The sequence below is a fragment of the Epinephelus fuscoguttatus genome, linkage group LG9, assembly GCF_011397635.1.
Source record: "Epinephelus fuscoguttatus linkage group LG9, E.fuscoguttatus.final_Chr_v1".
Classification (NCBI taxonomy): Eukaryota; Metazoa; Chordata; class Actinopteri; order Perciformes; family Serranidae; genus Epinephelus; species Epinephelus fuscoguttatus.
In genome coordinates, this window is record NC_064760.1 from 23487206 (window position 1) to 23501636 (window position 14431).

General features: G+C 43.4%; 1 protein-coding gene across 1 annotated transcript in view; it reads left to right on the forward strand.

The window, feature by feature from the left end:
* Window positions 1-328: 328 nt before the first annotated feature.
* The window catches only part of LOC125894890 (short transient receptor potential channel 7-like), an 85407-nt gene continuing 71304 nt past the window's right edge, over window positions 329-14431 (forward strand). Inside the window, exons 1-2 of the mRNA XM_049586559.1 lie at window positions 329-935; window positions 10110-10872. Of these exons, the coding sequence (XP_049442516.1) occupies window positions 448-935; window positions 10110-10872 (1251 nt within the window). The 5' untranslated portion in view covers window positions 329-447. The remainder of the gene's footprint in view (window positions 936-10109; window positions 10873-14431) is intronic.

Consider the following 14431-nt stretch of genomic DNA (forward strand, 5'->3'; position numbering starts at 1 on the left):
CGGATCTGCTCTTCTCTTATGAGGTAGAAAAAGTCGTTTATCTGTGCTTAGTTGATATTTGGCACAATACGTGTGTGTTGGCTTCCTAGAACAGCGCGGTAAAGCACAAAGGCATTTTCAGATCTTCAGCTATATCAGACTGAAAATCTGTTTTTCTTGATAGGAGAACATGTAATATTTTTGCAGCCCTGTGCAATAAGTTGGGATTTTTTGAGGTGTTGCCACTTGTTTCTTTCCTTCCATTTTGTAATAGGCTGGCTCCCTGCGCGCGCACTGCCGGTGCTCTCTAATTAGTGCGCGCACTCTTGTGTAAAGGTGGAGGCTCGGCTCGTCTCTCCTGCGCCGCTCAGAAGAAACTTGTGCGGTTGAAACTTTGACAAGCATCGTTAAATGTGTGCCACATAGCAGGACACATTTTAAAGTATATGCTGCTCAAGAACTCACCCAATGTCTGACGAAGGAGAGGAAACCGACAGCGGCGAGAGAGCCCACCTCTCCGAGTCTCCCTCCCCGCCTCTGTCTGTCTATCCTCCCGGAGGATCTCCTCCCTCATCGCGGCCCCTGGACATCTTTTCCTCCGCCTCTCCGCTGCTGGGGGACACAGACCCGCCTTACCTCGCCACTCCGGAGTGCGTCCACGCGCCTCCAGAGAACCGGGAGCTCGGGTTCTCCCCGCACTTCACACCGCCAAAGTTCTGCCAGAGCACCGGGGACATTGGCTCTCCGTTATGCTCGCGGCCGGATGTGCGGATAGATGCGGTGTACGACCACCGCGATGACCCGTTCCCCAAGTGGAGAGGACGAGGAGCGGCTAACGCTGAGCGCTTTCAGCACCGCGGACAGAGGCTCCACCGGGCTCCGGAGCTCTCAGACCACGGGAACCACTTCTCTGCTGAGCACATCGACACCGGGTTCAACTCCGAAACCAGGCAAACGTGAGTCATAACGTCATATTCACCCACAACTTTTGTTCATCCACCCAGAGGCATGATAAATAAGTAAAGTCACCGGTTGTGTTGCCTTGTGTGAAATCCATGTGCTTATTTATAAACTCTGCAATTTGCAGTTATGCAAAGAGGCTCCTGAGCCATACTTTAGAAATGGCAAAGCTGTTCTGGGTTGAGAGAATTTAATCAACACCAACTAATCCACCTGGGATGTCAACAAGTAGAAGACAGGGTTGGAGAGTGCACAGTAAAGCAGTCAGGATTTTCACTGAGCCAGCTGCATCCACCTGCCTGTGCAGCTATGGACCAGTCATTGACTCTCAGCTGTGCTTTACAGGTCCTTTATGGATTAACCTACATCAAAGGAACTGGACTGTGATATACAAAAGATCAATCTCACCAGAGGGTCATCATATATTTTGCTGTCATGCACTGCTTGAAAAGCAAAGTGATGTTCCCTTCTTACATGGAACCAGGGGAGTAGCACTAAATTCTGGGTCCCATGCATGAGTAGCCTCTGTGGGCCCCCCACCCTTTCTCTCTTGATCCATGTGTCTCTCACACACCTTTTGAATTCATTTTTTACAGAATCAGTTTGCTGTCTTTCCCTTTCTTTTCTTTTTTTTTGGAAGCTTGATTCCTCTTTCTTAGGGAAAGACATGACAGTGTATGTTGGTGCTTCAGCAGCATAAGCAATCACTTACTCAATGAATCCTATGTGCAGGGGCGGACTAAATCATTTTGCAACTTTAAGGGGTGAGAGGGGCCTCCAAGAGCTTCCACATTTTTTTTGTACAAAGTTCAGTCTTTTAACCAATGTAGTCAGCCAATTTCAATTTAGTTATGCCACTATTTACTTAGAATAAAAAGGCCCCCGCTTGTTGGGTGATCAGTCCCACTATTCCCCCCACTATGACACCCCTGCATGGAACATTTGTGGTGGATGCATTAAATCTATGTTAAACTTGGCTGTTATTTTAACCTTGTGCTGAAGTATGGTGTTTTTGAAGTGTGTGTGAGTTTGAATGAATTAGTGTGTCTTTGTGGAATTTCCACCACAGCCCTGATGACATCCTTGTGTTGAGAGAGAGCATCTTGATTGGTTCCAGTGCACAAATACATAAGCAGCAGTCAACAGGGAGAGTGTGTGTGTTGCATTAGTCTGAGTAAGAGTGAGACAACAGGGCAATACCATGTGACACTGAGCAGACTACAGAAATTGGCTTGCACAGTACATCCCCACAATGTCACACTCATCACACACACAAAGCGTGCACAGGCTCACTCATAACACCCTGACTGGGTACCTCTCTGCCATTTTACAAGTGGCTGATGTGTCCTGTGTAATTTCTCATAATTGTCCTTTATGTTTAACTACTTCAATGTAATACAAGTGCTCACAGGACCACTTGGCGGATGCGGTCCATTGCATCCATACAGGAAACATCCATGCGGGCACAAATGGAAGATAAATGGTGACACTTAATGGATATTCATGTAGCACTGCAGGCTTAGTTATGTCTATCAGATATTGAGAATGGCAGGCCTCACATGGGCTCTTTGATCTTCCCTGGTCTGCTCCTTTGATACACCAGTGTTCAACTTAAAAGGCCCAGCATGGAAAAAACACATGTATGCTCTCACAGATGCCCCACTAGGCCAACTGTCGGACGTCTTTGTGTGTGTCTGTGTGTGAATCAGAGAGTAAGAGGGGGCGAACATGCCTGTTTCTCATTACCAGCGAAATATGGTGAGCAGCTCACCTTTGATCTTAAAAATTGGTAATTTACTGCTTGAAAGAGTGTCCGTGTATGTGTGTTTGATAAAGAGAAGGAGAGAGACTCCTCTAAGATATTCTACTCATGTCTGTGCACTGATAAAGTACTAACTCATTAGTCAGTTCGGTAAATATTCCTGCTGAGTGGAAACTTTTTTTCTCTCAAACTGTGACTTCAGACCTGATTTATCTTCATTTCATCCTTTCTCTTTCTGTAATTCACCGGTAAATGACCTAACCTACTTGATTGCTGAAACTGAAAATAATGAACTTGTTGGCCCAACCTCAGAGAGTTCATAACAGAGGAACTCGCAGTCAGTGACAAATATTTTATGAGATTTTCATTGTGCGCTGAAGCTGTGCTTGAAGTGTTCTGTCAACACTTTCACCACATTTTTCAGTGCTTGTCAAGCAATCCTCCCCTTACTGAAATGTACTGATTTTTCCAACAAGTTTAGAAGCACCTTCTATGTGCTCACATCCATTGTTTGGAATGGTCTTTTAAAATAACATATGCCATTTAGCTTGTTTAAACATACTAATAATCCCACTGACATTACTGCTGACTGCCATGCCAAGACAACCATGTGCTTCTAGATGGGTTTACTACAGTGGCTGACAAGGACAAACAACTGCCCAAACCATTTCCATTAGGAGAAACGTTCTGCAGCTTCAGAAACAATGTCAATCAAAAACACATCTGAAAATCCAGACAAATACATCCTGGCAACATGCTGCAGAAAGCCAAAATAAATACACTGACACACTTCAAACACAGAAACGATGCAAAGTAAAAACCACACAAACCCTGAAAACAAATGCAACAGAAAAATGCTGCATAATGCAGTCAACACAGTGGAAGTTCTTCAGGCGTCTAGGTAGAACACTTTCATATTCACCCTGAGAGACAGAGACCTTACAAGAAAGGGTGGTTGTTTTTGAAGCACAGAGAAAATTGGAGTAAAGCAGGCCCCCAGGAAAGTTGCTCAGCCTTGATTCCAATTTTTCCAGTGGCCACTTGCGCTACTGCACCCCCAAAAGCTTTTTCCCCCATAGACTAAGAGATGTCTGTAAAACTGTTGACAGGATATCTTGAATTGGAGACAAGATCAGTTATGACTCCTTCTATTATACATTTTTGATCCATGGAGGTTTTAAATTTGTAAAACTTTCCTCAAGCTAAAAAAAAAACAATTTAAAAATCCCTTATGTCTGACAATGTAAAGTCTATACGCGTCAAGCTAGAACTCCTGGACGGAGCCAGTGGGTGAAACATTACTATGCATATTCAGTGGACCGCACACTGAGGAAGCAAACGCGAAAGCTAGAAAGTTGTTTTTGGCGTTTGCACCAGCAGATCAACTCCATTGGAATGAATATATGCCATTTTGGCATCCAGTACCAAGTTATTATTACACATCTATGGAGCAAATAGGCAACAAGGAGACCCCCCCTCTCTACCTCTGTACTTTGAGAGTCGAGAGATGTTTTCAAGCAGTGGGTTCGCTACAGTCCACAAGCTCTCTTAGCTTTTTTAGTCTAATAAATAAACAAACTATGGACACAAAATGTCAAGAAAGGAAATATACTGACACCCATTTTCCTTATTAAACAAAAAATGCAACTGTACACCTTCTAAATTCAGGTTTCTTTCTTTCACCAAAATAAGACTAGCCTAATTGCTAACTCATTGTAAAACACTCTTATTTAAACTTGACAGAAACAAAATAAAACCCACCAAAACCGTCTTGGTCTTGGTCCAGTTTCCCAACTATCACTGACTCTGGTTCAGTCGAAATAAACCCTTAATTCACCAAGTGATGTGAAAATGTGTTTTTCCCTGCTGTCTCAGTTGCTGGCCTGTGTTTTACTAGTCCTGTAATGTTATCCCTTCCAATCACAGTCCCCATCTTTCTCATCTCAGCTGCCTGTTCATCCAGTAGAAACTGACCTCTGGTGGTGCATGCTGTGCACTACAATACATCTCATCAATACAGCATCACTGTATCAGTTTAATAGACAGAGGAGCATATGTCATTTTGGTGGTATTTTATACCTTCAGGTTAAAATCCCTGGTATACCATACTGTGATACAGTCCAAGCCTTGAGCCAAATGATTTTGGCTATTTTTTTTTTTTTTTTGGTTGGTTGGTTATCTATTTCAGTTGACATTAATATTAATGTTAATATGATATAGCCCAAATACAGTATCATTGGTATGAAAGAACTACAGCCTGGCTGGATAAGGGATTTCTGCAGTTCTGTGCTGGAATATAGTTGGAATCACTAGCAGCAGTGGTGCGAGATAGTTTCTCCCCTTTCTGACAGTTTTGTTGTTAATAAGAGAGGGAGCTGCCTGGACAGAGAGTCTGAGTGATCTGCAGCAGCCTCTGCCTTAGATGCAGAATTAAAAAGAAAGCTGTGTGGACTCAGTAACAGATTGAATTGGTGCACTGTGTACAAAGTGTTGCCATATAATCATGTTGCAGAGTTGCTTCAGACCATCTATTAACACTAAATCAAATGAAATGTGAAACGGATGTTTTTTTCTTCAGGTGTTTGTGAACCAAAGCAGAGATTAAAGGGGGCTGAATGCTGGACTTATATTCAACAAATAGGCAGAAAGATGAGTTAGTGGGGTAGGATGGCGTACAATTTATGTGTATTTATTAAATGATAGTGTGAGCTCTTCTTCCCGTTCCATGACATCATGTTCTGCTACAAAGGTGGTCTTGGCTGTACATATGGTAACTGTGACAAGTCCTTTAGTCTTAAACATGTAAGAATACAGTTACACTCATTAGGTATTTAAGTGGCAACCATAGACTGTATAAAATAATGCATATCCACTATAACATCACTCATTGGTTTGTGGACTCCTGTTTTGAAGCCTCAAGTTTGACATTTTAGCCATTGCCATTTTGGATTTTTGGAGCCAGAAATGACCATATTTGGACAACATTCATTCATTTATTTATTTTCCGTAACCGCTTATCCTGTTGGGGGTCACGGAGACGCCAGATAGACACCAGACTATCACAGGGCTGACACATAGAGACATGGTCACATTCACACCTACAGGCAATTCAGAGTCACCAGTTAATCTAACCTGCACATCTTTGGATTGTTGGAGGAAGCCAGAGTACCCAGAGAAAACTCATACTGACACGAGATGAACAACCACGTTGAACCACTCATGTGTGCGCGCCTGTGCGAGACCAGCGAAAGCATGAGCTTTGCTCAACCGCATTTACACGTGCGCCGCAGGGAGAGACAACGTAACCACAGAGCTAAAAGATAATTTGCACTACGGTCTTTTAGCAAAGGACAGCCCAACATGTCTGAAGACTTTGAAATTGAGGAGGAACAGAATTTCTTTGTTGAGCCGTATTTGTTTGAGCCCGAGTATACGGACGGAATTCAGGCTACTGGACAAAGCAGCCGCCGCAGCTCATGAGCCTCAGCCAGCCGCAGAATACTGGAGTCGAGCACTGGAAACCTGGTGGTGTAGTTGTTTCAAATGCAAAGCAATGCCAACGAATGAGGAAAGTCTTTGCTGCTCAGACTGGGAATTGGCGATGCCTGCACTTGAGAATCTGGACATCAGTACTGACGAGACTGCTGCTCTTCAGAGATCACCGATCACCCTGAGTGCGTGCACACGTGAACGCGGAGCACAGAGAAGCAGTCAGAGCTACAGGCTACAGTGAGGCTACAAACAGAGTTCATATGATGTTTTTTGAAACAACTTTTTATGTCGCGGCTGCAGCACACTTGGATCACTATGGATGAGCAGTATGGAGATACTTTGTGGATTCAATTTTGTGTTCTTGGACGTTAGTCTGGGGCACCGTCTGCCATTAGGTGTGCTAGCCGCTCCACCCGTCGATCTCCGCAAGGGATGTGAGGACTCTAAAACTTCACCAGGGCCTCCGTCGGCATATGGGTGAGTAGATAATGGCTGAATTTTCATTTTTGGGTGCACTATCCCTTTAAAACATAAAAAAAAAAAAAAAAAATACTTGCCGGAAATACTGAACACCCGACTCCTTAGAGGATCTTTCAGTAAAACCAATTGCTGAACAAGACTTTTTTAGACAATTCAAAAGTTACAGTTAAGTTTCATGAACTAAAAACACTGAAATAGCGACAGCTAGGCCTGAATTATACTCTGTGAATCGGGTGCTACACCATGGGTGTGTTATGCTGTTATGGATGTTATGCTATCCAATGTTGTCGCCATGTTAGCGACTCATCAATGGACAGCAACCACCATTCACTCACAACTTTATAAAAATCCACCCCTCCAACAGTTGTCATGTATGGGAAAAATCAGCTTTAGAGACAAATGTTTTTTTGTACCAGGCTGTAATGATGTTTAGTATGTAGTGAAGTTGGGCATTTTAACATGGGGGTCTATGGGGATTGACTCACTCTTGGAGCCAGCCTCAAGTGGCCATTAGAGGAACTGCAGTTTTTGGCACTTTGGTGTTGCCTTCATTTTTAGCCCTTGAGGTCAACCCGGTCTCACTCCAAAGTCATCGAAAATCCGCCACTTGGGCAGTGACTTGCGGCATAAGACACTGACAGAACAAGCCGTCGTTTGATGTCGGCTGGTCACTGTTATAGTTTAAGAGCAGCATCAGGGGGAAACACTGCAAAAACAAAAGTTAAGACGTCAAAGGTCCAAGTTGGGCGGGCAGGAAGGGTGGTGGATGGGTCCAACAAACACCGACTTGGTGTCCAACAAACACAGCCTTTAAACCAACTTTGACCTGGGAGAGTGGTGATTGTATCCCGCAAGATTATAAAGTCAAACCACTTGCTTTTGTTGCTTAAACCTAATCATCATTTGTTGTTGAAAGAAAAAACAAACATCAATTTGTGGTGTTGTACCGATGTAGTGCGTTTAGAGACTGTGAAAATGGAAGTGTACTTTGAAAGAAGACAATGCATCTAAGAGGCAGAAGTTGACACATTGTCCCAGAATGTCAACAACCAACGCACCCAGGGTACCTTTCACATCATATCTGGATGTTGAAAGTCCATGACCAAACATCTATATGTGACAAAAATGTGTTGTTAAGGTTGCCACTTGAAGCAGACGTACATACATATAATCTCCTTCGCTCACTAGTTTTTCTTCTTGTTCATCTCTTTGTCCACTCCCCTACCATACACACAAACACACACTTTTTGTCCGTCCATCTCCATTACGCCTGTCTCTCCTGTCTTTGTGATTGTAATGCCACGCATAAATGATGCAGGTAAATTCTATTTCAGATCAGAATCACAAAGTCAGAGATGGATGGAGATGAAGATGGAGAGAGATGGAAAATGGTGATTCATTACCTGACTATGAGCTTATCTAAATGGGCTGGCAGCCAGACTGTCCACTCATGTATGAGGAATCTTCCCAATGCCAACAAATATATGAGTTTGTGTGTGTGTGCTGGGGGAGATATGAGGTGCACACTACAATATAATGCATTGCAATAAATCAACCCAAACTACAGCCTTACCAAACACATATTTTTCAAACATTAAGAGTCATGAGGGCGATATTCACTGCATGGTTACTGCATGGCTTGCAACACATTTTACAGATGATGTATGTTGTGTCCACATGCTGTTTGAATACTAATGATTTCATATTTGTCCATAGGTGCTCCTTGTGTCAACATTTGTAATCTTGTGTATGTTCATGGGTGAGGTACTGGTATGCAATTGTGTGTGTGTGAGAGAGCGAGAGCGAGAGAGAGAGAGAGAGAGAGAGAGAGAGAGAGAGAGGATTTTTTGCCATCTTGACTGGCGGCCTAAGGCACATACAGCTGATTGTGTAAATTGAAAATCAACAGCTGCAGACCTTTTAGACCCTTTAAAAGCACACTGACACACACTTTCTCCCTCCCTTTCTCTGTCACTCGTGCACAGACACACACTCACACTTTTCCACAGTGATTTGCCTTGGTGAGCTCTTTAAATCTCCTCAGTTCCACATCCTTTGACGCCTCCAGTGTTTCCACCATGAACAAGTTTCCATTTTCACCCTTTCCCTTCAGTGTCTAGCCTTCAGTGCACACACACACACACACACACACACACACTCTCACAAACACAAACACACACACATAAAGTAAGCCTGTATTGCAAACAACTTCTTTTGTAGGTCTTATTGTGAAGCTGGACCCCTTGTTATTTGTAAGGTCACTGCACCAGTTCACATTACACAAGTCATTTGTATGGGCAATACGAGCCAAATTATGCTTTTAAAGTTATTGAGGTTAGCAAGTAGATTTGATTCCTTTTAGTTCACTCAACAAGATTTGTTTCAATTGTCATGCTGTATTTCATAAATTAAATCTCCAATCTAAATTTGTTATTTCCCACTGGAGAACCAAACTGTTATGGATAATCATTTCCCACCAACACTACTAGTAATTTTCTCTTCCCACTTTTCATTTCAAATTTTACCCATATTTAGTATCTCCTCCTCTGCTCCCACACTGTCACTCAGTCTTTCTCCCTTTCATTTTTCAGCTGTGGGAAACAGGGCTTCTTTCACAATGTAGGTCAGAATGTCAGGCCACACAGCAGATGCAGACAATGTGGCTGATCTTTGTGTCCCAGAAATACAATAGAGGTACAACAGTCCAAATGAAATGTGTTTTTCAGTATATGTAACCGCCATTCTGGTGTAGTTATATTTGACAAGTCTCTATTGATGAAGATGATTTTTTCCTGCTCTGTCTTGCTGGGATGTGACAGTGTGCCACTAGAAATGGGGCTCCATTTAGGACAAAAAGAAGACATTGAATAGAGCAGGAGCTACATGTCCATGCCTGTGTGCATCCCTGTGTTGGTAGATAACGACAGATTCACCATTGGCCAGAGAGTCTCTTTGAATGACCACTGTTTCATGGTGGGAATTTGTCATGCCAGAGCCAATTACAGTGACAGCTTCATCGCCCTCTTGCCAATCAGAGCTGTTGACCTGAGATGGCCCCACAGTAAGCTCTGACCCTGATAGCAGTCCATTGATTTGACCAAGGACAGACATATATCAGGGATGTCTTAGAGGGGCTTTCTCAGGGGTCGGGGGAGAAGTCTGTGCTAAGCGCCTGCTGATTGTGTTTGAGCAGTCCATGTGCACGGACGACACTCACACAAGGAGACAGTTCTAACTTTGTTTGCCTTGTTACGCCATAGTCAGTTTGATGTAACTAATGATACTGTCTTTTCCTCTTGCCTTCATCATTTGCTCTCTTGCTCTTTCCTTCACCCTCCATCACTTCATCACTCCTGATACACAAACACATTCTTTGGCTTTGATCTCCATCTTCGTCATTGTCATCCTTGTTCTTTTTACTTTTTATTGTTTCCAGGGTGGAGGCCATGCATCGCCGGCACACCACACTGAGAGAGAAGGGGCGTCGCCAGGCAGTGCGGGGCCCGGCCTATATGTTCAATGAACGCGGCTCGGCGCTAACACCAGAGGAGGAGCGTTTTCTGGATGCTGCTGAATACGGAAACATCCCTGTGGTTCGCAAAATGCTGGAAGAGTCCAAAACCCTCAACTTCAACTGTGTGGACTACATGGGCCAGAATGCTTTGCAGCTGGCAGTGGGCAACGAGCACCTAGAAGTGACAGAGCTGCTTCTAAAGAAGGACGGTTTGGCCAGGATTGGGGACGGCCTGCTTTTGGCTATCTCAAAGGGTTACGTCCGAATCGTTGAAGCCATTCTTGCCCACCCTGCTTTTGGCGGAGGTCTCAGATTGACTTTGAGCCCTCTGGAGCAGGAGATGCGTGATGATGACTTTTACGCCTATGACGAGGATGGAACACGTTTTTCACATGACGTCACGCCCATCATCCTGGCTGCTCACTGCCTGGAGTACGAGATCGTGCACATCCTTTTGACGAAGGGGGCCCGCATAGAAAGACCCCATGACTACTTCTGTAAGTGTTCGGAGTGTGTGGAGAAACAGAAGAAAGACTCGTTCAGTCACTCACGCTCCAGGATGAATGCATATAAGGGCCTGGCCAGTGCAGCTTACCTGTCGCTCAGCAGCGAAGACCCTGTGCTGACTGCCCTTGAGCTCAGCAATGAGCTGGCAAGACTGGCCAACATCGAGACAGAGTTTAAGGTAAGGTGGTCTCTATTCTCTCTCTTATAGCTTCTATTTTTTTTGCCCAAACCTACTGTTTCATGTGGGTGGAAAAGGGTTGACAGAAGTTTTGGCAGAGTAGCGAAAAACAGGAAGGTGAAAGAGAGGAATGCTCACTCTGAAGACACACACACAACACATGTAATGTAAAGACTATAGAATGATGAAAGGATCAGGGCCACATGTGACAAATTTGAGTCTAAAGTCAGAATTCTGAATTTCAAGTCTTTAATCTGACTTAAAGCTCAGAACTCAAATACAGTTTTCACATATGGCCTAATCCTCCTCTGTAAATGATTAAACAGCTTTACTGTGAATGTAAATTTTACCCCTCAAGTATGATTACAGTCCTTGCATGTTCCCTGTGACATGTTTATTTTTTTTATTTTTTCATGAAGTCAGGCTGAATAGTTACATCGTGCTTGATGGAAATGCCAATGTTTAACCCATTCCTGCGGATGATTCACCTTCATCATTCTGATATTGACCGGCTTTCCCAGTGCACTCCATGCTTTTTATTTCTCCTCTGATCCACCTATTACCAATACAATCTCTAACTGGGTTGTGGTGAATAAGAACTGTAAAGTGGAACACTTTTTTGTTTGATGGAAAATATGGGAGATTTTGTGTGCTTCTACTGAGAAAAAAGATTTAAAATACTGAAGTTGCCAAAATGAAGCTTGCTTCAATGATAATGCTGCCAATACTACAATAGAGAGAGCGTGTGTGTGTGTGTGTGTGTGTGTGTGTGTGTGTGTGTTAGAGGACATAAATTGCTCGTATGTGATAGGCTGTGACTGTTTGAAGTGGCTAGATCTAAGTTCTTTATGTCTTTGACTCATAGCAATCAAACACACACACACACACACACACACACACACACACACACACACACACACACACACACACACACACAGGGTCCAATGGGCAGAGGGATATCCTTATGCTGTAAAGCCCTCTGAGGCAAATTGTTATTTGTGATATTGGGTTTTAGAAATAAAATTGATTGATTGATTGATTGATTGATTGATTGATTGACGCATGCAGATACTACATTATGTGACACTGAAAATGTACCTCTAAAAAGTCAAAATATTTTAAATTAGTAATCAAACTTACCTGGATGTGCTGGTACACCTTTCCAGAGTAGAGCTGGGTAAGGTGTTGACCGACATAACCCAGTACCAAGTAGTATCGAAATGTCTCTGTTCAAACAATACCTGCATTAGATCCTTTTTTGCACTGTGGGTGTGATCCCAGATCATCCCTCGCAGTTAGCACAAATTAACACAGCAGCAGCAGCAGCAGCTAGCATCCAACACTGAAACTTTTTGTTACGGCTCTCTCTGCAGTCAGTCAGTTCAACATCTGCCCGACACAGCACAGCAGCAGCAGCCACCATCCAGCACCACAAACTAACACCAACACCAAACTGCTCAACTCCGTCTTTAAACACATAATACCATTAGATAACGTTAGCTGTGTGATGCTAACAGTTAGCCCTGTCACTGTGTATGCAGCCAGGTGGACTCTCACAACTGTCCCCGGCACGGAGCCCAAACTCCAACAGCAGCAGCTACAACCCAAACAGTCTGTGGCTGGTTTAGAGTTCACAACAGGCTGAAAAGATTACAACCCAAACCGAATTCACCCATGGGAGTTGAAGCCTGAACCCAGCCCATCTGAGATCATGACATAATATATTGAGCCTGAGCCTGACCAAACCGGCTATGTGGCATCACAAGCCATGCACGTCTTCAGTGGAAAATAGACCAGCTTGATGGATCACCAACTCTCCACACTGTATTTCCCCACCAGAGAAGCTCCCTGCTCCGGGCGGGAGGAAGGACAGAGCCTGGCTGCTCCCTGTCCTTCTCGCTCTGCCTGCACTTTTTAATGTTTTTTATTTATTTATTTTTTACTTCTTCCCACAGCCTGAGCCTTTAGCAGCCAGCTAAGGGTTCAAGTAGCAAAAATATATATAAACATGAAAGATGACTAAACAACACTAAAGTGCTATAATAAACAAGTCCATTCTCGCACTATATTTTGACTCAGGTGCCTTCATCAGCATTTTTAGAGAAAATCACCTTCAATTTGTCTCCAGCTGTCCACGTTGTTTGTTTTCTGTATTCAGGGTGGTAATAATTACATACATTTTGTGAGCAATCTCACTTTGTCTCTCTGCCAGGGAGACCTGTTAAAAGCCACTTTGCTGCCTCTATGGCATTGGTCATTTTTGTCAGTCTTATGTTCCACTGTATGAAAAAGGTGCCCCTTTCCATTTATCCCCCCTTTTATCCAAAGTCAGCGGAGAGTTTTTGATTTACGATAATAATCCCCTCTCTTTCACCTCAAGCAAAGTAATATGTGTACTTAGCTGACTAAATAGTTGGCTTCAGAGCAAATGTTCAGTGTTCACATTCATTCATTCATTCATTCATTCACCCTCTCTCTTTTTATTTCTGTTTGTCCGTATGCATCCCTTCGTCAATCTTTCTGCCCACTGTTGTGTTTGTCAGTCAGGCTTTCAGCTTGTCATTTTGTTCCCCATCTCCAGACAAGTTAATGAGGGGGGCTCACCTGAGGGACCAGAGTTGTGTTGGAGCTCATCTGTCTCATTACCATCTCATTATCACCCCCCTGTCTCCTCTGTTTATTTGTCTCCCTGTCCCTCTTCATATCATCCTCTCATTACGTCAAAATATCAAATAATTTTAAGACACTGTGCCAATATCCTGAAACACGGTCCTGTTTCATATTTGGAAATCAAATAGAGACAATAAAAGCTCAGGCACAGATTCCATTATCGTAATTATGACACCAGGGATTGCTTCTTAGTGTTTTCTGGGTTTGATGTTCTGACAGAAAAGTTTGTGAATAAAATATTACTCAGCAGCCGACAGTAAAATTTGAGAAGTTAGAGAGTTCCACAACACATGAATGATTGATTACAGTCAGCCACACAGAGCAGCCTTTGGTCTTCTCTTTCTAAGGAGTTCGATTTGTTTTTATCCACAACTCAAAGTACTGCTTATCAGCGACTAGTGAATCAGCTTTGCCATGTGTGTTTTATTACGTTTCTCTGTACTCTGGAGGTACGCTGTCTTGTTACCTCACTACAACTGAACTCCCACTCCTGCAATGAGCGTCATCATGTTGCCTTCCTCTTATTCACACTCTTACTCCCTGCACACAGGGCAGGAGAGATTACTCTGCGTCTTTCAGTCGTCTTTCTAGACTTACTGTTCAGGAAACTGTATCAACGGCAAAAAAACGTGATCAGGGCATTCCTGGCTTCCACTGTATTTTGAGATTAATGCAACAAAGCATATAATGCTGCACAGCACGGCTCTACTCAACTCGACATGCTCTTTTTTGGTTTACCATCAGCAAAGTTTTAGATAGTATCTGGTACCTGGTAATGAAGCATAGCAGAAGTTCAGTCAGGGAGACTCTCTTTACACTCTCATTTCATTCAGAAATCTCTCTCCCTTACTCCAGCTTCTGCTCTCTCACTTGACTATGGCGTCATTCC